General features: G+C 36.4%; 1 protein-coding gene across 2 annotated transcripts; it reads left to right on the top strand.

Annotated features, from left to right (window-relative positions):
* The first annotated feature begins 1,696 nt into the window (after positions 1-1,696).
* SPRED1 (sprouty-related, EVH1 domain containing 1) lies at positions 1,697-25,792 on the top strand. Of its 2 annotated transcripts, XM_009886919.1 has the most exons (6): positions 1,699-1,775; positions 1,817-1,873; positions 8,522-8,690; positions 9,950-9,999; positions 19,036-19,194; positions 24,015-25,792. In XM_009886919.1, the coding sequence occupies exons 1-6, from the start codon at positions 1,740-1,742 to the stop codon at positions 24,672-24,674; spliced, it is 1,131 nt and encodes a 376-aa protein (XP_009885221.1). In that variant the 5' UTR covers positions 1,699-1,739; the 3' UTR covers positions 24,675-25,792. The 2 variants fall into 2 exon arrangements, with proteins under 2 accessions (XP_009885222.1, XP_009885221.1); XM_009886920.1 differs by having other exon boundaries at positions 1,697-1,873; positions 24,015-25,786.
* The last annotated feature ends 381 nt before the right edge of the window (positions 25,793-26,173 follow it).

The following is a 26,173-nucleotide window of genomic DNA, read 5'->3' as shown; positions in this document are numbered from 1 at the left end:
ACAACTACAATCTGAACTTACATCTGAGTGAAATACAGTGATAGAGAACAATGAATGATTCAACTTTCAGTATTATTACTAAGCATCAAGATACAGCCATTTTTATTTGCAGGTATTAGAACTGGTAGATGCATACAATGAAGGATTGGATTTTTCTTGATTATATTTGTCTGCTGTGTGGGAGGAGTTACTAAAAGATGTTGGTACAGAAATGCTGAGAAACAATGACTGAACTGTCATGTTAACTATGAGGTTTAGGGGGAGGAGGAGACTGTGTTTTTTGCTGGGGGGCACAAGCAAGGTCTCTATAAAGAATTAACTTGCCTATAAGCTAAAATTGGATAGTCTTATTTTATTTTGCATTTTGCAAACCATTATGTATTTAAGCTTTAAATGCTTGCAGCAAAATTCTTTTATATATATATATATAAGTGAATCAGCTGTGTGAATCATATGTGTGTGAGAACGTAATATATTAATTACGCAAAAAAGCCTACCTTCAGTTATTTTGGGACATTGGGGGGGATAAAGCAGTGATCTTTTTAAAATACAACAGTTTAGGGAATGGTTTAGATCACAAATATTTTTGTACAGAAGGAGAAAATTTGTCCTCTTCTAATTTCCTGTTCAGTCCTTAAATTTGACATCACTAACGCTAACTTAAACCCTCAATCAGAAGTATGTTGCAAAAGATACCGTGAAGCTTATTTCTCTTAAAGTTTTGGAATACTTATTCATGCACTATTACATTGATGCAGTAAACCATACTTCAAATGTAGGATCTTATAACTTCCTTGGTAAACCATGGGGTTTTCCAGCTGATGTAGCAGCAAATTCATAACCAAAAGTAAAACATGTAATTTAATTTAAAAAAAAAATAAATAAAAGCTGAGAGATGAAAGGTCACCAAAAACTTTTTCCAAGACTCTGAAAAAGGAATTTGGCTTTTAAGTAATGAAGTGATAACCATTTGTTTATTTTATAAAAATGCTAAATGATGGAAAAAGCTGTTAAATTGTAAAATACAAGTAATTTTCCACACACTGTGAATACAGGAGAGAACCAGCTAGTAAACGCTGCAAACAGTAGGTTTTAAGTAGCTGTAACTGGTTCTGTTGTCAAACCCCACAGCATGTGTGTCCTGACCTACCCTTGCAAAGGACGGGTTATGTGCGTGGGGAGGAGGGCGGGAGGGACGAAGGGGAGTGGGGTTTCTAGCTGGAAGCCTGTTAGTGTTTAGATTTCAGTGGCAGAAGGCCTGACCTCTTTCTGCTTTTTTGTTCTCTTTTCTGTGCAATTTCATGGTGGCTGACTGGCTTCATGATTAGTCTAAAATAAATACGGAGTTGATTCTTAAGCTCCTCCTGCCCCTGGCCCTCTCTAGCTAGATCACTGACTGTGAAGTTTTTAGAGGAATATCAGTTTTGATTCTGAGGAACTGTATTGTCTGGTTAAGTTTCTTTACAAGGAATCGCATGTAAGCTCCCAGAAGTCCTCATGAAGGCATAAAAGTACAGAGGAACACTTTTTTAGAGGGTCGTCTTAGACTGGTTTCTTCTAGGTTATGGAAGTGGTGACTGAACCTCCACGATGTTAATTGTCGTGATCTTGGTTGTGGGTTGTTTGTTTTGTTTTTTAACTAGACTTAGCTGGTTTGCATTTATGGAAAACTAATTTCTTCTTTTGCATCTCTTCCAGTAATAGTTATGCACGAGTGCGAGCTGTGGTGATGACCCGGGATGACTCAAGTGGTGGATGGTTACCACTTGGAGGGGGTGGACTAAGCTGTGTCACAGTCTTCAAAGTCATTCCCCAGGAAGAGAATAGCTGTGCTGATTTTCTTATCCATGGAGAACGACTCAGGGATAAAACGGTAACAATTTACATCCATTTAGTGTTGCTATTAAAACTACATAGGACCTAAGAATAGATGTTTGCTTATTGTTTGTCTAGATTAGAAAGTAAATTTATATAAAAGCTGAGCTTTTATCCATATCAATGATTGTATACACCTGAAGAGCCAATTATTTGTTTTAGGTGTAATATCATGCATTTCTGGAATTAAGCATGTTGATCTCTTAGAAAGATTAAAACATGCTTTTTTTCATTGCGTATTTCCATCCATTTTGCTATTCACTTTTTCCCAGTGGAGGGTTAAAATTAAATCTTGTTAACCTGGTTATACACCAATGATACAGTATTTAATAGGAGTGTTGGAAAATGAGATAACTTGTTAAAACCACAAAATCTGAATGAATTACTTGGTAATGAGTCAGTTAGTTGTGGAATTTGGCTATGACAAAAAATAGCTGTTTTAAATGAAAACAACTTTTGTATTGGAAGAAAGCATGAAGCTGACAGGTCCAAAAATTCATCTGACTTATCAGCTACGTTAAATAAAATACCAGTAATAAACTTGTCTTAAATAGCATCGTGAAAGTCAGCCTCAGAAAAGGAAACCTGTCCTGTAGGACCTCAGCCGTTTCTAGGTGCAGACCTATGGAAGACAAAATTGGCTTACTAAGGCTTGCTTGGTTTCTTGTGTGCCAAATAGGTTTCTGAAGGGGGGGTGTCTTACTGTGGAAACAAAGAGAAGTGGGGAAAGCGCAAAACCTCCATCTTAATGACTTTATTGAGAACTTACTATTTTCTGCTGATAATTTACAACTCCCATGTAAGCTTAAAAGGTAGAATTACTTCTTATACTATACTGCTGATTATTTCTCAAGCATACCAATTTCTCCCTCGAGGCAGGACTGCTGAATTTTCTGCCTTGACTATGACTGTTGTAGGAAGAGAGCATATAAATAGAAATTCTGCTGACTCAGTTGTTTCAGCGAGGCGTAGTGCTATTAGCAGAGTACCCTGTGTTCCTGCACAGCTATGTGCACCTGCAGTTCCTTCCTCACTTTGCAGTAGTTCCCTTTAGAACTTTTTTTAGCCTTATTGAGGCTGGTTTTGAGGAGCTTAATTGCATTTAGAAATAGTTGACAATTTTCTTTTAATTCTTAATACTTTTGACGTTCACAGCTTGCCTTTGGAATCTGAGGGTAATAAAATGCTCAGAACTGAAGGCTGGTTTAATGTTTCTCCAGTATGCATATGAAAATGTCGCAGGCATCAGTGTCCTGATCTGTTTGTGCTCTCACTCCTGCTTCCCCTGGGCAAGCCTTGTTTTCTTTCCACTTCTGGTAGAAGGCTTAAAAGTACAATGTACCTGCTCTTCTTCCTGTCCAAAATCTAGCTCGTGTTAGTATGAATATGTTTTCCAAGCCTTTATTGTCCTGAGCAAGGGTTTTTTGTTTTGTTTTTATTTTTCTGGTTTATTGTGTCTTGTCCTGTGTCCATCTGTCCCTCCTTCCTGCCCCCAAGTGTGACCTACTAGTCTGTCAGAGCAGATTTTGATCTTGCTGCAATTTTAGGAGGTTGCTGTTAGAAGTCAGCCCCTCAAAAACACAGTATAAAAGAGGGGAGAAATGAAGCTGGGACGAACATCTATCCGATGTATACTGAATAAAGCTCAGCTAACCAACAAATACAGATTTAGGTGGTGAGGAGGAACGCTGCAAAGCCAGTGATGCTTTGGTAACGGAGTAAAAGGAAGCTATGTATGCATGTATTTCTTCAGCCTTCAAATAATGTGCTTATAAGCAACAGCAACAGTTTAATGAATAAACAACAAAGTTGCACAGTATGCAACAAGGCCCCTGTTGGCATAAAAGAAGCAAGATCCCACACCACGATATGTGAGGACGTTAAGTCATGACACTTTTTCAGAAGGACTGTAGCAGGGACTGGAAGACAAATTCTGTTGGACGGGGATCCAGTCACTTATTCTAAAACAGTTCTAATCCTTGCGCTTTCAGTATAGTTCATGGCTTCACATTTGTTCTTAGGATATTCCTGTGGATTCGCTGTTCAAGCACAGTTTTTAGCCTTTTCTTTAATGAAGCCAAACAATCAGGTTTTTAGTCCAATAGAACTGACAGGTGACTATTGTATTTCATAATGCAAAGAAAAGACCAAGGAAAAAAAACACTTAAGAAATTGAAATGTAATTGTCTGTTCGAGCTGAAAGAGTGGAGAAAGCTGTGTTCTCAAAGAGGCAACCCTGAAAAGGACTGTGGAAGATTACTTCAGTGATACAAAAGACCAAGGAAAAAAAACACTTAAGTTGAAATGTAATTGTCTGTTCCAGCTGAAAGAGTGGAGAAGGCTGTGTTCTCAAAGAGGCAGCCCTGAAAAGAACTGTGGAAGATTACTTCAGTGATATAAATTTTTTATTTTTTCTTTAAAAATGAAGTAACAGTGGAAGTTGTTACGGGTTCATAAAGTTTACTATTGAGTAGGGACCAAGTATTTTGATCATCTTCTGATTTTGAGTAAGTTATACTGAATCTGCTGTTTCTGTGCTCAGGCATCACTCTTATCTCATTTTAGAATGGCCTCAGTGTGTAAATTTCTATATCTAAATAATCTTTTAGTTGTATGCTGTTTAGTTGGTTGCCCTGCCATTGTATTTGCAAAGAGAAAGTAGCAATATTGTTTTAAAACGAGCTTTCTAAACAATTTTGAACATTTCAGTTATTAAGACTTTGAGCATATGTGTCTTCAGGAACGTTTACTCTGTTGTAGTATCTGTAAGTCGTTCTGGCTCGGTCAGCTGGACCACTGATTTCCAGTTCACTCACTTTTTGCAAAGTACACACAGCCATTTCTGAAAATACTTCTGTGGATTTAAACAAGAAAGTAATTCTTACGAATGGAGTCTTCCCTCTACTCCCCAAGTCACATTACACACTGTTAAAATACCTTTATAACTAGATTGTATTTTTATTTCCTCTGGGCAGTAAATCTTTCTTTTGTGAACTGGTTCAGCTTCCAGAAAAGGTGCAGAAATTCCCTTACCCTGGAAATCTTATAGCGTGGAACTTGGAGCGCTTTTCTGGGACGCAGAGAAGCGTGGCTTTTGAAATACTTCAGGTTAGAGAGTAAACGGAATTTGTATCTATGGCTTTTACTTAAGTTATATGGGAAACATAACACCAGTATTACTGTTCAACGTATGTGTCAGTAGAAAGGTGGAACTTATTCTTAAGCAACTTGAAATCCATAGGTGAAGAATTTAATGGAGGTATCTTCCAGTTGCCTTTTAAATGGCTATACTCAAAAAGAATCTTTTGTCTCTTCTCTTTCTAGTTTTTGTAAACTAGCTTTAGGTGCTGCTTCTCCAAGTACTGCTTCTGACAGCACATTGCAATTGCAATGTGGAGGTCTCTCCATATATTTTATAGTATATTCAGGCATTTAATTAGGACTATAGATCTCAGTCTGTAAGTCAGCTGTATGAATTAAATACTTAGGGACTCAATGTCAAAATTTGAAGTTCCTTGTTTGGGGGGGTTCTTGTCGTTTCTTTATATACCTGAGAATTAGATTGCTATCAGCCCTTTTACGAACCAGCTTCAGGTTATATGTAGAACTACCAAAATTTTCATGCTGTGCTGAGCTATTTAAAACATTTCACAGGGTTCACAAAAAGCATCCAAGTTATCTGAGAAGAAAATCAAAGTGGTGGCACCATTGAATTAATTTAGGAGAGGGAATGCTCCCTGCTAGTTTGCTCAGGTTGTTTAGATCTGCTTTGGAATGTAAGGGTATTTTGTGAAGACTTTGATATAATTACACGTTTCCTCCTTTATTATACTCGCCTTCCTAGATCTGGCTCCAGCCAGTCTGCTTGGAACAATTGCGCTCCTTCCTAACCTGGTCAGGTCTGCTGCTCTCTTTTACTGTGTTTACAGTAGCTCTCTTCTATCTTAATAGCAGTAGTGTTAACATACATTAGGTTCAAGCTGTTTTAGGCTTTGGTGAATTTTACGTTCTTGAATGAAAAGTCTAATAGACTTCTCTGTTCTGTTTTATTTTCTTCAATCCTTTAACATGCATGTTTTTACTGAAGGAAAAAAAAAAGTATCTTTTGGATTGTGAGTCAGGAGTGACAAAGTTAAAAATCTTTCTTTTGAAGAACTGGTAAATGTGTAAAACGAGAGATACAAAGCTGAAACTGGTTATAAATACTGTTCTCTTTTAAAAATCTGCTGTTCAAAAACTTTATTTATCATTTTTTTAAATTGGCTTTAAAGTTTGAGAAAAAATTGATTCTGATGGGATGTAGTGCAGTCCTTACATCATACTTTTGGAATTGAAAAAAAAAAAGCATGCACAGAGTAATAATCATATCACAGGGTCACAGTGGCACTGGGGCCACATTCTCTGTAGCATGGATATACTCAGGTCGTGCTGCTTGGTCCCAAGACTAGTCTGAAGAGGCCTTTAAACAAAAATTGCTAGGGGAGGGGAACCTCAGTCCATCCCACTCCTACCAGTTTGATGCCAGTGCCAGCAATAGATGCCCAGAGCCTGGAGAATGATCACAGGTCGGCAGGGGAGAACCTGGAGCACAAAGGAATTCCAGCCACTCCAGCCAGTAAGTCAGCTTCATCGGAGGCCACGCTTAAATGCCTCTATGCAAACCCACCTTAGTGTGGGGAACAAACAGGAGTTAGAGAGGTGCGCACACCTGCAGGGCTATGATCTTATTGGCATCACAGAGATGTGGTGGGGTGGCTCCTATGACTGGGGTTTACTCTAGTTGTTTATCTCCAGTGTTACTATCTTGTAAAAATATTTGTTATCCAGGTATGAATTTTCAGTATAAAGTAATCTGGATTGACTCCTTTGAGAGCAGGTATTCATTGACATGCTATAAAACCAGTCTTGCAGTACTTTTTGTTGATATTTTGGGTGAAACTGCACACAAAATACAGTGTGAAAATAGTTTGCATTTAATATGGTAGAAATCCCCCAAAAGTGCTCACAGACCTAGAAAATGCAGTGATGTGAGAAATCTTCTTCATTTTTAACTCCTCCTCTTTTTAGGAGGAAGCAAGTTTAAAATCATCAGAAGGAACAGAGAACGATCTTTTAATACACCTTCGAACTGCAGAATGATACTTTTTTTTGCTGCAGCACCTTTTCCTGTGCATCTACAGCAAATACGAGATTCCTTCCTATGCTTTCTTGTAGGTAGTGGTATCTATGTATTGTTGACCATTTAGGGAATTTGGAGCAGAATAACAAAATTTATTTTAATGCTGAAAGGGTTTGTGTGTGGAAGAAATGTCATCATTCTAGAGACAGAGCTAAACGGCAGTAAAACTCAAGACGATTAGTCGTGGGGTGTAGGGTGGGGGGAATAAATAATGAAGAGCAGGAGAAAAAAACCTCTTTGCCTATGTAATAATGAAACAATGAAAGGAGAGGAAGAACACAAAGGATATGTAAGAATAATCATAGTACAGACAGTTGTTTAGTTGTTTTTTTTAAACATGGAGATTTTTGTTCTCTGTTAGATTTATAATTAACCTCATTTTCCACATACTGTAAAAAAGTGTATTTTTCCCTCAAAAAGCTGCATATGTAACAAAATTAAACGAAAATTTTGCAAATACATTAATGTTGAAATGATAAATATTAAAATTCCTCATTCACCTCCCAGTGTAGGTTTTAGACTACATGTTGTTGTCAGATTTGATGCATTAGTCAGTGATACCTTTTCCTCCTGTCTTCTTTCTGGAAGTGCATTTTATTATACCTACTGCTACAGGAGCAGATCAGTGCATGTCCCTCCGTACTTTCTTGTTTGCCTTGGATTATTTTTTTTTTTAATCAATAAACATTCTATATAACAATGTTGCGTAAAATACTTTTTGCAGGTACATTAAATATGCAAATATATCTTAAAAAACAGCCAATTTAAAGTGGGGAAATGATGTGAAGACTGCGATTTTACTTCATAACTGCATGTGTGTGTATACCAGTTTTGTAGCCAAATAATTCTGTTAATTATTCCTAATTGCTGTTCTCATTAGAGTTGAGCATGAGCCATAAATATATTTGTGTCTAGGTACAGGCAGTAATACATACAAAAAGATTTTAGTTTTGATTAATTTCATTTTTTAAAACAATTCTCCTGTATTATTTTCTCTTGCGTAGTAGCCTTTCTGGGAGAAAACTGGTATTGTCTGAAAGCAGCATAAAGTTAGTCCAGTGCTCAGAAATTTTACAGATTAAATTCCTAGTGATATAGTAATACTTGATGTCAGCACAGTAATGTTTGGGGGGGGGGGGGTATGGCCATTTTTATTTGCTGAACATCTGGCAAGTCTGTACTGAGAGAAGCGCTTTCTGCAGGTATGAGATACTTTTGAGGCTGGGAAGATTTACTGGTATACAAATAGTGTCCTTAACAAATACCACCTATTAGCAACTGTTACTGAATAATTTGGCCACAATGAAAACAACGTTATAATTACATCCTTGCAACTGGAAGAAATTTCAACAGAGACTTTTATCTGCTCTTATAATGTATGTGTTCAGGTAATTCACGAAGACTACATGTTCTCAAATTTGATACATTAGTCAGTGATACCTTTTCTTCCTGTCTTCTTTCTGGAAGGTGGTCTTGGAATGCACATTAAAGAAGGACCTCGTTTACAACAAAGTTACTCCTACTTTTTACCACTGGAAGATTGATGACAAAAAGTTTGGCCTCACATTTCAGAGTCCTGCTGATGCAAGAGCATTTGACAGAGGTATTCGGAGAGCAGTAGAGGATATTTCTCAAGGTATGTATTTCAGGTGAAGGGGTTGGTGGGGAGAGGGGAGTGTTTTGAGCATTTAGTAAATGAGATAAGTCAAAGCACTTTGCATAACGTTAATGCTGACAGTATTTAAGGATGTGGATTGATCTGTAGCATACTGAAATTTTAGCAGTTTTTAAATAGTACTTCTGGCATTTCTAAAGTGCCGTTCATCCAAGTGTCTTAAATTGTTTCACAAACACTAATAAGGTAATTCCCCAAAACATCACTATATAATAAAGCATTGCCTCTTTTTTTAGAGATGAAATGGAGGAAGCTAGAGCGTTACAGTGTCTTACTTGGATCTTCTTCTCAGGAGCTTGTTACAGCTTCTGTGTTCTTAGAGGATAAGCTATGAAGTTGGATGATTTGAGACCCGTTGAGTTCTTTGTTTACTAACAGCTGACAGAGTAGTTCTGAGGACAAGTGCATATGGGATGGTAGAAGCATTTACTCTAGTAGTAATATAGCAGCTAGTGAGCAAACTGAAGATCATCGAGCCTCGATTCTCAGCTGAAAACATGATAAATGTTTTGCTGGATGGGGAGAGGGAGGAAGGGAAGAGAACAGGTGTCTATTGAATAGAAAGAACATCTCTTTGAGGCTTGTAAAAAGTAACTCAAAGGGAGAAATTTAAACCAAATATTCTGTGCTGTGCTGTAAATTTAGGGATTTAATGTGTGTTATTATATTAGCAAAGGGAGAAACATGTTTCTGAAGTGAAATGCTTTTTGACATGCTAGAATGACTTCTTTGAGTTGTGCTGGTATCATTGATATCTCGGCAAGAGAAATTAATTAGAGAACGTATAAGTCCTTTTTTCTCTTAGGGTCTCAAGTTCCAATTTCTGCTGATTTATAGCAAAATACAGCACAGCGTGCATTCATGCCAACCATATATATCTGCCTTTACTTTTCAAAATGTTATATTAACAAGAATGTACTCCCTTGCTTCTGACTTCCGATGACACTTTGAAAATGCTGTTACAAGGAAGGTGCGAACGAGAGAGAGGAGTGTGGCTAGGAATACTCAGTATTATTATATTAGCAAAGGGAGAAACATGTAGAAATGAATGGCATTTATTAAAATCAACTTGAAATACAGTAATCTACTGGTTAAAAAAGTAAACGAGCATATTCATGTCATCATAGCTCGATACTGAAGGATTGTGTGGACTATTGGAAGCAGTAAACTGTAAATAAAAAGAAAATAACCTTGTCTTTTTTTTTTTACTCTTTCTGTAGGTTATCCACCCTCCCAAAATGATGTTGAAGTGGCAGAAGACTGCTTTCAAGTGAGTAGTAAAATTTTTAAATTAATTGTGCCATTATTTTTTTAAGAAATTAATTGAACATTTTTTGTTTCCATTAGTGAGAATAAGCAAAATAAGAGCAATAGCAAACTTCAGTTTAATGAAATAAGTTCCACAACAGTTATCTGGCAGATTTACAATATTATCTGTCCTAAACTGAGTAGTCAATATTTAATCAATAGGATGATTAACCATCCTGAGTTTAATTTTTAAGTTTACAACGTCTGTTCTAGGTTATTTGTCCTCTTTGGACTCATGAGAACATGAAATATTCTTTGGGGAGGGTGGAGGAAATAGAGGGGTCAGGAATCTTCTTCTTTTACATGCACATTGTATTTGTTTTTCTAGATTTCACTCTGCAGTGATAGACACTTTTAAGATTGTATGGTTAGAGTTGAAAAGAGGCTGAGATAAGTTAAAAGTATCTAGTTCGAACAAGGATGGAAGTTCGGATGATTTTTAAAAACATACTGAAGATAAAGTAGCCACTTGTTGAGACTCAAATTATTATTGATCCTTATTTGCACCATTCAATTCCTCTATGTCATAATGGCGTAAGAGGTAAAAACTTACTCCTACTGTGCTTCAGAGTTACAGTGCTTTAACACAAATGCCATATAAAGTACTGTAACACTGATGTGTAGCACTGCCTGGTAATATCCAAGAATCCATGTAACTAAAAAGCCAATATAAATAAATATGGAGATATATATATACAGTAAATAGCTGTAATATAACTGAGTAAAAACCTACTTGTGTGTATGTGTGCTTGTCATCTCTTCTTTCCCATTTACAGTTTCAGGGAAAGTCCTAACTTCATTCACACGTATGTTCAGTTTTCAGAGTGCAGATATTTAAATTAATATGAAACTGATATAGAAACAAGCTAACTCCGGGGTCGTAGTGACTATTCAGAAACTTGATAGTATCGCTAAGTGGTTTCTTGAGGGAAAGGGTTTTGTCATTTATGCAATATTAAATTATTTACTGGTGTAGATAGATGCAGCGTAGAACCTCTGCAACACAAAATCAAGAAAATTAGCAGCCTACTTTGAAGATACGGGTAAGAATCAAACTATGATAGGAGACTGAGAGTCAGGTATTTAGAAAGGATACTGCAATGCAGTAGCAATGCAGAAGGGTCTCCTGATTTCTTTCCATTTTATGGTGGAAGTGTATCTCTGTGTAAGTGTTGGCTCTGCAACCACCTGTTGCTCTTTATTAAAGTGCCTTAAAATAAAGCACTGCAAAAATTGCTATAAATATTAGATATTTTGGATTTAAAATAGGAATGAGATTTTGACAGCGTGGAGGAAATGTGTGCCAAAGTTAATGCAATCCTTAATCAGCTTTTAAAAGACTTGTTTAAACATGCTTTGTTGCAAGGATTAATAATTGAGCAATTTCTACTTGCCTAATGAGATTAGACAAAACTAATTACCTCTTGATTATGCTGCCTAGTTATTACATTTCTATATAAGGATGCCAAAATTGAAGCAAATATCTATGATTCTTTATGTTTACGAAGTTTGTTATTGGGAAAGTGGAGAAAAGTGTATTTACATAATCTATTCTATATAGATGTAAATATAGATATATTTAGATATGTTAAATAGATGATATAGATTTACTTTTTATATATTTAAAAAAATACATACATTTTAAAAAAACCCTCTTTCTGTATATATAACTTCCAGGTACAAACAATCCTGTTTGGTGCAAACTGCTGGTAGAATTATCTGTTACATTCCAGACAGGAAAACATATTTCATGACTTCACCACTGCACACGTTGCTTAATTGTGGACTTGTGCTGTGGATAGATGGCAAGAATTACCCGTTTTCTAGAGGCAAAAAAGCTAGCCAATCTCTCTTACCATATCTCTGCGTACCAAAGTAAAATAAATGATACTAGAATTGACTATTGATAACAAGACCAGAATGGGGAAAAGAAAAGAAATGCAGGGAAGGCTGAAACTACCCTGGTTGAGCTATGTTTCATCTAAATTAGGTTTATGTATCTCTAACAGGGCCATAATTTCAGGACTATGAACGTCAGTATAGAAAGGTTACAGCATTTTAGTTACAGGCACCAGGTCTAGTCATCAAGAATATCTTGGAAATACCAAATCGTGTACATTCTCCTTCAAATGATTAATTCCTTTCCCCTGTTGTAAGTGGAACTTGATACCCCAGGTTTTTCTTAACTTGAAAGTCTGCTAAGACCATTTTGTTTAAAGAAAATGTATTATGTGTTTGAAGAGTCAAATGTCCCCAGTGTTTGTCCCCCCTTCTTCCCACCCCACTATAGTTAAAAAGGCTTAATGATTCCCCCCACATTTATTCTGTGCAAGCTGTTTTCCCAAGTCTCTAATAGTATTTTTGAGTTAGTCTATGCAAGGGCATTTTAGAGTGTGGATAGAATGTTAAAGAGCAGGTTGACACTTAGATATGAGGGCAATGGGATGTTTGTTGTTTCATCAGAACACTCTTCCAGAATTGCACTTTGTAACCTCTAAGGAATGAAGTACAAAAGATAAGCAGTGGAACTCCTCTGTTTAATTAAAAATATAAAGTAGTCATAAGTTGTTTCTAAAATATCAGAATATCAAAAAAAGAAAAGGGTTATTTCACACTTCTGTCCTGGTTTGAGTGGCCAGCCCAGCCTAAACCATGACGCTTTTCATATATTGTTTCATATTTCTTAATGCACTTACGTTTTTGTCTATAACCTGTAATAACTGTCATATGTATTGCTATTCTTCAGTTTAATTTTATGGTACATAAAGTCCTCGGGATGTCATCAAGGTACATTTGAAAATATTAATTTTAATAGATCTTTGTCAGTTATTTCATCTGCTGTCAAGGTGTTTTGCCTATGCTGTTCTAGTCATCTTACACAACAGGAATCCTATATTTAGTGCATATTTGAAGTATGAATATAGTATGTAGTTTGTGCATAAATTTCATTAACAGTGTTTTTTTAAAAATGAAGATGATTAGAGATGAAGAAAGCCAAACGTGCTTCAAAAGTTATTTTAGTGAATGGTTATATTTGGTGCTACAGAGAGCAAATAAAATGATCCAAATTAGATCAAAACACACAGCCTTTTGATCTAGTCAGTAGCACTGCTGTTAAACCTCAATGCCTACTTGTGGTAAGTATTATCATATTATATAGATGTAGCAAACAGAAATGGAGGTTGTCCAAAACTTGTACATGGAAGTCTTAAATGCAAATCCAAAAATTGAACTCGTACCTTGTGCTTTCTAGGCTAGCGTTTCGCTTGCTATATTGTATTTTGGTGTCCTAGGTTTAACCCCAGCAGGCAACTAGGACCACGCATCCACTTTCTCACTCCCCACCCCCCTCCCAGTGGGGTAAGGAGAAGAGGGAGAAAAGTAGAGGCAAAAATGCCGCATGGATTGAGATTAAGACAGTTTAATATAACAATAATGGGAAAGGAAAATAACAATAATAATAGTAAAAGAATATACAAAATACAGCGATACAACGCAAGGTGCTCTCACTGCCCAATGATCAGTTGCCCAGCCTGTCCTGAGCAGCGATCACAAATTCCTGCCCCCCAGCCAACCCCTCTTTATATACTGAGGATGACATCTGTGATATGGAATATTCCTTTGGCCAGCTTGTCCTGTCTGTGCTTCATCTCAGCTTCTATGGGAAGTTGAAAAAGTCCTTTAACAATGTAAATATTACTTAGCAACAACTGAAACAATATGTGTTATCAATATTATTCTCATACTAAATCCAAAACACAGCAGCTGCTAGAAAGAAGATTAACTCTGTCCCAGCTGAAACAAGGACACTTGGATCACTAGATTATTTTTTTTTAACATTCTCCAAATAAAATCTCACAGGGAAAGCATTCTTCTTATTGAAGATCAAATTTACCATTTTAAGAAGACATAGCTTCATTATAGCTTCTTTAGATGCTCTGTTGTTCACAAATAATGTTAAAATCTTAGTATTAAAAAAATACTGCCACTTAAGGGTGTTCATACTTGCTTGTAGAGGTTGCTTAAATGATTACAATTACTGTTAGTTGTTTAATGAACATATTCTATGCAAATTGATTGTATCATTAAATAAGCCTTAGTCTTACTAGGTTAATTTCAAATAGAAATACACAACTGAGTTAATGCAGAGCTATCTGGCTTTCTGTAATGTTTGTAAATGGATCCTGAGAATGTATATATACTTATATGGAAATAGACACTGGGAACTTATTTTGGTAGGAGGTTTGGATTTTTTTGGTATAAAACCAGGCATTTTGAATGCAGTAGGCAAGCAGCTTGTCTAAGTCAGTTCGCTTGTTTGTTCAAAGATTGGCTCGGATTCTTTACCAAATATAAACTTCTTGCTCTAAAACTTATCTAGCTTAACTGAAAAAATGTAAAAATCAGAGTAATTTTTTCTTCTTAGAAGTAAATCTGACTAAATTAAATCTAGAGCTTATGCATCTAAAAGTATTTTGTGGGGTTTGGGTACTGAAAAACGTACATCTTGCTTTTGAGTACTGAAAAATAGAGCAGTTCAGTCTTAATTTCTTTCGGGCTTTGATTCAGCCATACTGGTGTTATTTGTAGGCTACCAACACATTTTAACAGTTTTGAAATAATAAGAAATAGAGCACTTATGCTTTTGGGTTTCTTAATACTGGCAGGAGAAAACTGTAGACTGGTAAATTATAAGCAGAAAGAGGTTGGCTTGTTCTTTCAGAAATAAGTACATTGGGCATTTTGTCAATGTGAAGGGGAGAAGGCCTGCAACTTATGCATCTTAAGTGGTTCTGGTGCAGGCAAGGAGGACATAAATGGTTCACGTGCCTCTTTGTAAATGCATTATTTAGTGACCATTCAACTTATTTTGTCTATAACAAAAGACTCGCAGAATTTTTATTTTACGAAAATAACTTGGCATTATGATTTGTAAGGAAATGTGAAGTATTTTGCCCTTGACACTGTATAGTTTTTATGGAGAAGAAAATACTACATGATAAAACACTAAGGATTAGTAATATTTGGTGCACTTAATATATTGGCTAGGTGTGGTTCCTAGAACTAAAAGTAATACTAACTATTATTATCCATTTAAAACAAATCTAATAATTGTGCCAAAATTATTTGGGTTTATTAAGCTTTTTTGTGGAGTAGTATTCAAAAAAGGGGAGGAAATTTTATTTTTTTTTTCTCACCAGTATCTCTAACAGCCTCTTTACATCTCTATCTCTCTCTTATTTCCTCAGAGTTATGCTTTTTGTTTTAATTTATTAGTTCCTTCCTTGGAATCCCTAAAAACCTCTAGTATGCTTTATACATTCTGGTAGAACAACCTTGGAAGAAAAAAGCATGTCAAATGCCTTATTTTTTTATTTTAAACCGTATGAAACAGAGTAATCTAGGTAATATTTCGGTACATGTCAGAAATACATACCTGATTATAATAGATTTTCTTTGCCAAATATGAAAATAGTTGCTCCATCAGTCTTAGAAATAGCTAAAGCAGAAGGAAGTTATTCAGATGTTTTTGAAACCTGTATCATTTATTCACGATTTAAAAATTAAGGAAAAAACATTCAAACGCTTCTTGTGTTGGTTAGCATCAAACAGCAGATTTTCAGGCCTCATGGGAAGTAAATACAAGAACTGGGATGCAACGGAAATGTGGTCTCTCATCCATCCTTCTGTGTAATCATTAAACTTACTTAGAGCAGAACATTTTTAACAATGTTTGCAGAACAATGTTGAATTCTCTCCCAGAATTAACTCTGGCAAACTGGGAGAAGTAAGGAGAGAAAATCTGAAGAAGAGAAGCTCAGTCTGGTTTTCATTTTCTCTACAGCTGTCATCTGGCTTTGAATTCTGCTGGAGAGCTACAGCTGGAGTCATTTTATTGCTTTACCCAGCATCCTTTTGCCTGCGCGCACAGAAATGTTTTAGTAGTCTTGGAAAAAAATTCAGAGTATCTCTTAGCAACCATAGGACAGTAATTATTATACCAGCAGCTGGGAGCAAATCAGATTTCCGTTGTGCATTAAAAACTGGCGTAGGTTACTTTACAGATGATACTGAATAACCTATGCCAGTACTGTACTTTACAGGCTGTGGTTAAAGGATATTGAATGTGGGCGGTGTAATTGCTTTGGACAGTAGAAAAGGGGAATGTGTACATCTGTGTTTGTGTGTAATATTCTGTATGTTTAATATACCAAGCTCTTAGTTCCTGTGGAAAACTTTACATGTTTGCTTTTTACTCAAATGCATTTTCAATACAATAGCATTTTTGTTTCTAGGGCCTCTCCCTTCAGGTTGTCAGTGTTTCCGTTATAAATGTGGCGTTTCAGGTGTTTATGACCTTGTCGTAAAACATCACACTGGAGCAGGAAGTGTCATCCAAAGAACGCCTTTTTGATACTAATAAATGTGGTTTGGCTGTATCTAAGCTATCAGTTTATTTAAAAACGCAGATTTCAGGATATTCATCTGGCATTTCTGTGGTTCTGCGTAGTGAATATTTATAGGCTAAGTAAGACCATAACTGACCAGATTGCTTTTCATTTTTCATAAATACCAGCAGTTAGGCCATGTCCGCTTACCTGTAGTGTCTACGTTGGTAGGCTAAGCCCTGTGCTTTCTGAACAGCTGTCTCACGAGTTCTTGCCTTACAAAGGTCAGATGCCTTTCTCTGTCTCCTGCCACCCCCAAATTTGTCCTTGAAGTCAATTAGCTTGAATTGTGGTGTCTGTGTTGGAATTTTATAAAAGCATTCCTTTATAATTGCTGCGCATAGGGCACAAAGGCTTGCTTTAAGATTAAGGTTTGTATTTCATACATCAGTGTCTGGCACTGCTAGTTAGCGCTGTAATAGATGATCAGTGCCTGTATCCTTTATTAGACGGAGTCCTTCTTGACTGCCGAGAGGAGCATGTGTGTCTGTCTGTGTGAGCACGTGCACGTGTCCTTTTTGCTCTATAGTGTAGGTAGTTTATTTCAGAAGAAAAAAAGGTGTGAATCACCTGCAGGGACAGGAAATAACGCAGGCTGTTGCAAATACCGTCCTGGGATAAAGACTGGCTTGTGGGTAGTATGTGTTTTTTCCCTGGGAAAGGAGTAGTAGTTCTTGCAGCTCTCGTCCTTCTCCCTAGACCTACTCACATTGATAGTAGCTGGGGGGTAAGAGGGTTAGGTACTGCTTCTCACTGTGGTTTCTGTAAAAGGGCTTCTAGCTGTTAAGTGTGTTCCTAGGTTAAATAGTAGCTGCTTGTAAGCATTTATAACATTGCTCAAACCAAAAATAGTTGTAGGCATTTCTTCCTCGTTCTGAATGCAGGTCTCCTGTGGTTTGAACCAGTGTTTTGGAAGCTTTTTATGTCATTGGGCAATGCATCTGCAGGAGTACCTCCTACTAGGAAGATGTTTAATGTTGCACTAATAATTGATGCTTTTTCCTCTTAAAATAAGTATACATCCATGAAATCTAACTCTTGCCATTCGTTTCAACATTTCTTTTGTACTCCTTTCCCAACAGTGTTTGACCAGAAAATTTAATTTTGACAACAACAGGGTTGATTGCTTAGTGGAGTTGGCATGCTTAAGGATCTGAAAAAAGTACTTCTTTCTGGAGTTTTGTCTGTCTTCAGAATTTTAAATGTAACTTTAACCTGATTCAGCTATTGTCTTTCATGCGGTGTATGCTCTCTAGTATTAATTAAAGCTGATCATTTAATTAATTACTAATTCTAATGTTTTTCCACTCAGAGTGCTTCTGAACAATATATAAATTCTTAGTGATGTAATGATTTTTCTTTCCCCTAAAGATCAGTTACAGACCAGCTACTTCCACTTTGTTTAGATGTCTTAGAACTCGGTCCATTAGGCTTTTATGTACGTGAGGTGCTAATGTAATCCCAGAATAAGTTCCTTAAGGTTTTTGATAATGAAAACTAATGATTCGGTGTTAGTACATAACCTGCCAAAATGTCAGGTTTGCCTCTGCCTCAGTAGTTTTCTGCAGTATTTTTATAGTTTCCCCCTTAATATTTTCTTGCTATATACAAATCCTTATAATAAAGCTGAAACGTTCTTATTGCTGAAGTTGGATGATGCCAGAATTTTCTTGGTGCTATCAGATGATGACAGCCAGTTAACTTTACAGCATCTCTAGATACAAACAAAACATTCTACAGTACATTTTTTGGCAGCCCAATGGGTTTTTTATCAGTATACTCTATGGTATCCTAAGTATATCCCAGTCAGTTAAGCTTAGAATGAGAACTGCCTGTTTTTTCTATTCTTCTCAGAAATTGGATCGACTCACAAGCCAATAATCCACCCAAACATACTTCCTCTTCCTTATTTTGAGTGGCACACGTCCTGCAGATATCTCATTATATGTTGCCACATGGTCTCATTTTTGTATCAAATTGCCTGATATAGCCTTAATTTCAAAAAGACATTCATTAGTTGTTTAATACACACTTGCTGTAATTAGATATTTTAATTGAGCAAGTATGTGTTAAAACTGACTTTCTATTCCTTTCCAGCTGATCTTGTTTTGAATTTATTAAAAGGGCTGACTAGCTTTTGCCTTAGTAGTCTCAGAATTTTTTTCCTCCAATTGTATATTTGTAAATACTGGCAGCCTTGTGGGTAGTTAGAGAAAGCATAATCTCGGAAACTGGTCTCATCTCTCCCTCCTTAAAGAAATTCCCCATCTGATTTGGCAACTGAGTTACAAAGGCACATATCTCTAATGCCCAAGTTGTGTACGCTCTGCAGAGAAGGAACTCTTATTTTTCCAAGGCTGACTCGTAGTAAAGAAAATAATTGCCTACTGATAAGTATTTTAAAAATGTGTATTTAAAAATACTTGTTTTTATAGATACCTCTAACATGATGTGTAGAATTTTCATGCACTTATGTATGAGCTTAGTGGTTTTGGTGTGGTTTTTGTATAAATGCAAAATCATTTCAAGGGAGTTCTTCTGTATTCTAGGCTACTCAAGAAAATACATCAGGTTCGTTAATGAAAGATCACCTTTTCCAACACGAAACTGTAGTAACCAGTGAACCTTACAACAGTGCAAATTTAAGGCCTTCAGCATTTGAGGATTTCAACACCAGGAGAGCCTGTTTTCCTAGCCAACCTAACCAGGTAAGACTACCAACAAAAGAAGCAGTTCTTACTTTGCTTGCTGCATTAATGGCACAGTATGTAGTTTCTGACAAGAAAGCACTTTCATTTTAAGTCCATGTGCGTTGTATTATACTCTCAACTTCTTGAAATGATCAATATAAGCTTTGCAGCTGAAATATTATAGCATTATTATGGCAGAGGTAAAGCTCTGTGAAGGTATTTACCTATGTTTGTAGTGCAGCAGACTACATGAATAAATCTTTCACTTTCTTTGAAGTCAGATTTCTGTATTACAGACTTCTGTATATGCAGCCTTGAAAAGCTGTTTAAATTTGTTCAGAAAATGTTAATTGACCTTGAGCTTAATCTGTGTTACATGTATACTAATAATGTTTTGATTAGAAATACTGAGAAGTATCCTTAAAGTGCATACCTTGGATCCATTACACAGTGCATACCTTGGGTCCCTTTGCTAAATATTTTTAGTGAAACATTGTTTATGCTTTCTAACTGCCGATTAAATTAACATATTCTATTTTGGTCCAGAAAGGAAAACAATGTATCAGTTATGGGTGAAAAGTATTAAGCTACTGATAAACAGATTCTTAAAACAAAAACGCTAACATGAGGAAGGCTGATGTACAGACACTTTTAAAAAGAGGTCCTATTCATACAACATTAGGTTAGAAAGGCAGTGTTACAGCTTTTCCTTTAACTATATACATATTGCTTTTTTCTAAGCCTCAGAGGACTGACAGTTTTTGTAGACTGTAGAAGTAGACTTCGTAGCGAGTTGGATAATAATTAATTTGAGGGTCTTATGCCTACAAGCAAAGACATGGGAAGCTTTTTAGAATAAGCTTAATAACAGAAGTCAAAGCAGAATGCAAGTTCAAGTAGTTGTGAAAACTTCATCAGAAAGTATTTCTGCTCCTTGAAATAAAGCTTTTAATACCCTTGGTCGTTCTTGCAAAGATAGGATTGTGTTAAAGTCTTGTATCAGCTGCTTTCTAACTGCTTTATTGGGCAAAAGAAGCAGTATTATCTGGAGAACTAAAGAGCCTGAAACTATGAACTTCTGATTTTTAATCATTGATCTGTTCCAATTATCTCTTTGTATGTGTCACCTTATTTTTGCCTCTTCCCATTTACTTGCAAAGAGAATTTAAGAATTTCTTAGAATAGAATAGATGGGTATTGCAGCTAACACTTAGCAGCTACGGTAACCTCTGTACGTGCTGTTAGTCTTCATTGAGTTGTAAAGAAAAGTGCCGTAGCCTAAAATACCTCTATGTTTTAAGAGCACGTATAGAATTGGCCACTAAGAAAATTATTATTTAAGCTGTGGTATACTGGGTAGTGCCTGTCTTATAGAAATTAAATAGGAATTTCTTAGAAATTACCATGCTAGAATTCACTTCTAGTAGACTGAGTTATGGGAGATTCCGTGGAAATTTAAGTAGATATTCTTTAAAATATTTTTCTCATATTGTAGCAGCACCTGCATCCGACACTCCATGCTTTTTGCATGGTCCTGTGGTGTGCACATTTAGAACATAGGCAAGTCAACAAAATCTCACATTCAATATGTGCACACACTGCAGTGTGTCTGCTGAACTCCATGCATGTGGCTGTGTGGCACAGCAGATCTTGAGGTAAATACCTATTTTGTTTTGATTTTATATAAATAAATTTGAATACTCTTACTGTGCTTGTAAGTTGAATAGCTCAAGAAGTACATGCTCAAACTGAACGAGTGATTAATGACGGTTCAGATCTTTACCTATAATACTTTGGTACTAAAAAATACCTCAGTCCCTCAGCTCTTCAACTTCTGATAGACCAATGTGTGTTTAACTTAATTGTAGTACTTCGCAATGATGTATTCAGCTGCTGGCATCCTCATATTGTGGAGTTGCAAGCTGAGCAAAATCGGGTATATCTGAAGAGAGACAGTGAAGGCTACAGTACCAAGCAAGTGTCCATGCCTTGTTTAAAGGTGCTCCTCTTCAAGTAAGGGGGAATACTAGTGAGTTCAGTCATGTCAACAAAAACTTTCTGCCTAATTTCCAGTTAGCTAATGATGTTCATATTGAGATTCTCTGTGGAATTTGCTGTAATATTCTTCCTCCCTTCCTGCTTCAGCTGTTACACAGAGATGGCACTTGTACTGAGTTATAATTTTGAATGGCTAGAGGACTATGTGCATTATTCTCATTGAATTTTGCAGGTATTTGTACTGAACTGAATCTGTATTGTGCGTTGTTCTTAAGGTTTCATGTACCTCGTGCTTTCATATAGGCCCCATTAAACACCCAATATGCAAGCAATTTATTTATAAAGCTTTTCCAACATTCTTCCGGTTTGCTTGTTTTTCAGCATTTCCCACTTGCTTTCTGAAAAAATGATTTCTTAATATGAGTTGCATAAAGAACATAATGCTGCTTTGTTTGTAACATGTCAGACCTTAAGCATTTTAGTAGGTGTTTAGCTGGGGACTTGAAAAAAATAAATGAGTTCTATGCATGTGGTGTGTTCTGCTCAAACAAACAAAAAGCCTTCAAAGACTAAGAAGAGGTCAGATTTTACGGTTGTTAGTATTTGTAGTGATCTTTAATGGTTATTAGCTGTCTGGGGAATGGGAGATTGAGGGTGGGGTTTTTGGTTTGAGGTTTTGGAGTTTTTTTTCTTTTAAACAATGGGTTTTATTTAATGTCTTAAATGCATGCGTAATATTCTGCGTGGACAGTGGGGTAAGGATCCTTTATGCCTCTAACATACAGAATTGTAATGACATTTTTGTTGCTTTTTCCTTTAAATAAATTTATGCTGTTAACTGTTCAAAAAAGCCAATTAGCCATAGCTAGTTATTGATGCTAAAACAATAGGCTCTTTCTCTTGTTTGAAAACAGAATAGAGTTGAGAAGCACTCTTAGGGAGGTCTAACTGCTCCTATCGGAGCCTGGGGAAGTATGGAAGAGCAGTGATGTTAGCTGAATAGGATATAACCTTTCTTCACCCTGTATCCTCAAGACCTTGTGGGAAGTCCAACCATGTGGCTTGGAGCCAAGAAAAAAAAAATTATTCTTGTTAGCATACTCCAGGTGAAGCTCCCAGGGCAAAGCAGCTCTAATTACAGTTCTGTACTTAAAATATATCACACAAGGATTATCAAGCAGGGAAGTGATGGTTAGAGCAGGCTACCGATATTCTTACATAATTAGAAGCTGGCATATTTTAAGAAGCTATTCCTTCCTCTTTCCCAGCTGCCTTCCCTCTTCCCTCTTCTGCCTCCTACCCCAAAACCAGGGCGTGCAGACTTCAGTCTAGTAGGAGCATGGACACGTGGCAAAGTGAAATAAAGTGTGTCAACTTAAAACATCATCTTCAGCAGTTGGTTGTTACACACTGCAGCAGATTAGGAACATGCAGTTCAACTGTTGTCTTAGACTATAGAATGGTGACATGTTAATTCTCATTAATTTGATCAGTACTAATAAGGTAAACGGTCTCAAAGCAATGATACTCATGCCAAATTTGCATTCCCGAATAATTCATGATTCTGGAAGAATTTGTAACGCTAATGCGTTAGGGAGTGATTTTCTTTTTTTCAGTCTTTTCTGTGAGATGGTTTGCAGGCTGTGCACTTGACAGGAGAAAAAGGCGCAATTTGACTTGAAGCTCACTTATATTCTGGCTTCGATTATAATAGCCCTACAGTGTAGGAAAATAATTGCCTGTCTGAAGGCAGGAATACTGGGACATACTGAGACTTTTGCTTTTTTGCTGCGCTATCTGCTATTTTTCTGGAGCTCCTTTCATACACGTGCCAAATTTTTATCCTGTCATTATTTGCACCTTTCCTTGAAAGTCACTTGTAGTGTGATTTTTTTTTTTTTATTAACATTTAGGGGCAGTCCACTGTCTTACAGCTATATCTAAGGTCTGCAGTATTTCGAGTCGGATGATTCAAATTTGCCACCTTCACCAACTTTTTCATGCCCTTCCATTGTAAGGCAGAATGAACAAGAACTCTATCTTATCTCTCTGCTGCTTGTTTTGTATGTATTTAGCATGTTCCTTCTTACTTGCCTTTTGAGGTAAAAGGTCTTGAATTACGGCCAGTTCATTACAGGTTGAGAATTTAAGAAGCACTTAGGTGTTTGCCTGCCGGTGTCCTAAACTAATCGATTTAATTACTGTATATTAGCTAAGGGGAGATGCATTTAGAAGCTACTGTTATTGATTGATCATGCCAATGAGTATTATTCTTCATATGGCAAAATCCTTATCTAGAATACCACTTTGAGAATAAGTAACCAGTATTCAATATTCATGTTGCAGAAGTGGAGGGAGTTTGAAAACTTAAAGCAGGAATAAAGGAAAGCTTCTCCTAGATAATATGAGTAACTCAAAGTAAATGTATCAGGGAGTTAATCCTACAGCAGTGGATCATCACTGACATGAAATCAGCAAACTCACAAAAGACGTAATTGATGTGTGGAATTAGTTGCTAATGCAAGATGTTAAAACCTGAATTTTGAGCATAATTCAAAGAACAGTATCAAATTTTATGTGGGCACCAAAATATCCAAAGTTGTTATGAGGTACTAAAAAGTCAGGAAAGAACACTAACGCTCACGGGTTCAAAATCATGCAAAAGGCTCATTCGTTATTGTGGGGAATTCTGTACATCGTACTAAGAAGAAAAGCTGAAATGTTTACCTTCAAGCAGCAAGGAAAAAAATGCTGGTTTTTAATTCTTTAAGTTTTACATTGTAGGTGGACATAAATTTGGGACTTCGCTATAGTAAACCCATCTTGCTTTGCTGTTTCAGGTCCCACTGAAGTCAATCAGACACGTTAGCTTTCAGGATGAAGATGAAATTGTTAGAATAAACCCTCGTGACATTTTGATACGTCGTTATGCAGACTACAGGCATCCTGACATGTGGAAGAACGACCTGGAAAGGGATGACGTAGACTCAAATATACCATTTTCTAAATCAGACAGTAAAAAATCTGACTATTTATACCCGTGTGGGGATGGAACTAAGTTGAATTCCCTGAAAGACTCAAAGAGTTCTGTGGTATTTAAAACTCAGCCTTCCTCATCAAAATTTAAAAACTCAAAAAGAAGAAAAGAGGATGGTGAGCGTTCCCGCTGTATATACTGCCAGGAAAGGTTTAATCATGAAGATAATGGCAGAGGAAAATGTCAAGATGCGCCAGATCCTATTAAAAGATGTATCTACCAAGTTAGTTGCATGCTTTGCGCAGAGAGCATGCTGTATCACTGCATGTCAGACTCTGAAGGAGATTTCTCTGATCCGTGCTCGTGTGACACTAGTGATGACAAGTTCTGCTTACGCTGGTTAGCGCTGGTGGCGCTCTCGTTCATTGCTCCGTGTATGTGCTGCTACCTCCCCTTGAGAGCATGCCATCACTGCGGTGAGGTATGTGGGTGCTGTGGAGGAAAGCATAAAGCTGCGGGATGAATCAGTCGTGTGCCAAACGGAGCTGAAAAATCTTGGTTTCCAGGAAGCATCTAACTTGGATTTGTGGAAGCTTTTTGGCAAGCTGAAGGGAATCTTCTTTCGTGCAAGAGATGCTTGATGTGGAGGAAGCAACAAGACTTGTCAGACCTTGGCATTTTACAAGTGCTAGCCATGCCTAACTATTTCCTTTGGGCGCGTGGCATTTGTTGCAAGTTGTGAAGGAGATTTTGCAAAGGAAAGCCTATTCTTATTATTGGCTATAAAATGAGTATATAAACTATGATTATACTAAAAGGGATTAACTTTTGCCACTTTGTACATTCATGGTTTAGGTGAGGGGGCTCTTTTAAAAGGATTAAAACTTACCTGAGGGGAAATTTTAACTAAAAGTGCACTAGTGACAGTTGATTTAAGATTAAGAAAAGTTAATACTCGGCAAATGAGAAATGAAACTGATTTTAAGTGCAACTAAATCACTTATTAATAGTTTTTTGGAAGCGACTTTATGTATAAATAACAAATGTTTATATTTAACTAAATGTGTAAGGTACGAATTATTACATGTTAAACTTTCCTTCCCTCTGATATAGTAGGTATGGACCATATCTACTGTCACATTCCATGGTAGTATTTTAAATATTTAATTAGTTAATTTAGTCACATTTTTATTCCAGATGGAAAAATTGATATTTTCAGTCCTGTTTCCCTTCAGCTACAGTTTGTGTTGAGTAGTATCCATACATTCTGATAATCTAAAAACCTTTAAAATATTAATTATTCTAGTCTTCAGTGACCAATATTTTTTTTGTTAAGCACAGATGTAATTGTCTAAAATGTTCTTGTTAGAACATAACATTTATTTTTATATATAAATGACTTTGATTTCAACATAATAGCAAAAAGGAAGTTGTTTCTGTTGCTCAACCAGCAAGTTGTTTTCTTTTGGGGTGTCCTCCAAAAATGCTTTATTGCATATTCAAATGTTCATTAAGCGAAAGGTACATTAAGGCAGTTGTAACAAATTGTCATCAGTGTTCTTGTTTATCCTTCTGTTAAACTAGGATCCTGTTCAGCTGTTTATCAAGTACTATGATTAAAACAAAAGATTAATAACAAAAGTGAAATTGTTTTCATTATTTTGAACTGCAACTTTTTCTTATTTGAATGGGCAAGAACAAAAGTACTGTGTGTTTTGTTCAAAAACAGCAACAAAAGACTTAGCTTGAGAAATAAATTACAGCCCAGGCAAAATTGGAGTGAACTTCTTAATTGAGGAAACTTGGAGGGAGGATGGGGGAGGGAGTGAGAGAGAGAGAGTGAGTGTGTATGTATGTGTATGCACAGTGGTATATTGTGTGTGATATTTGTTACGGCTTTGTGCTTACTAACTGTTTAACTTTCAGATAAGAATTAACTGATTAACCCGTAGAGAATTTTTGAAAACTTTACATGCTTTGCTCTGTTATAAAGTCAGAAACATTGACTTCTCATTAAAGATA

The sequence above is a fragment of the Charadrius vociferus genome, unplaced genomic scaffold (genome assembly GCF_000708025.1).
Source record: "Charadrius vociferus isolate BGI_N301 unplaced genomic scaffold, ASM70802v2 scaffold14, whole genome shotgun sequence".
Lineage (NCBI taxonomy): Eukaryota > Metazoa > Chordata > Aves > Charadriiformes > Charadriidae > Charadrius > Charadrius vociferus.
The sequence above is the reverse complement of the archived record's forward strand: the minus strand, read 5'-3'. Positions and strand labels throughout refer to the sequence as shown.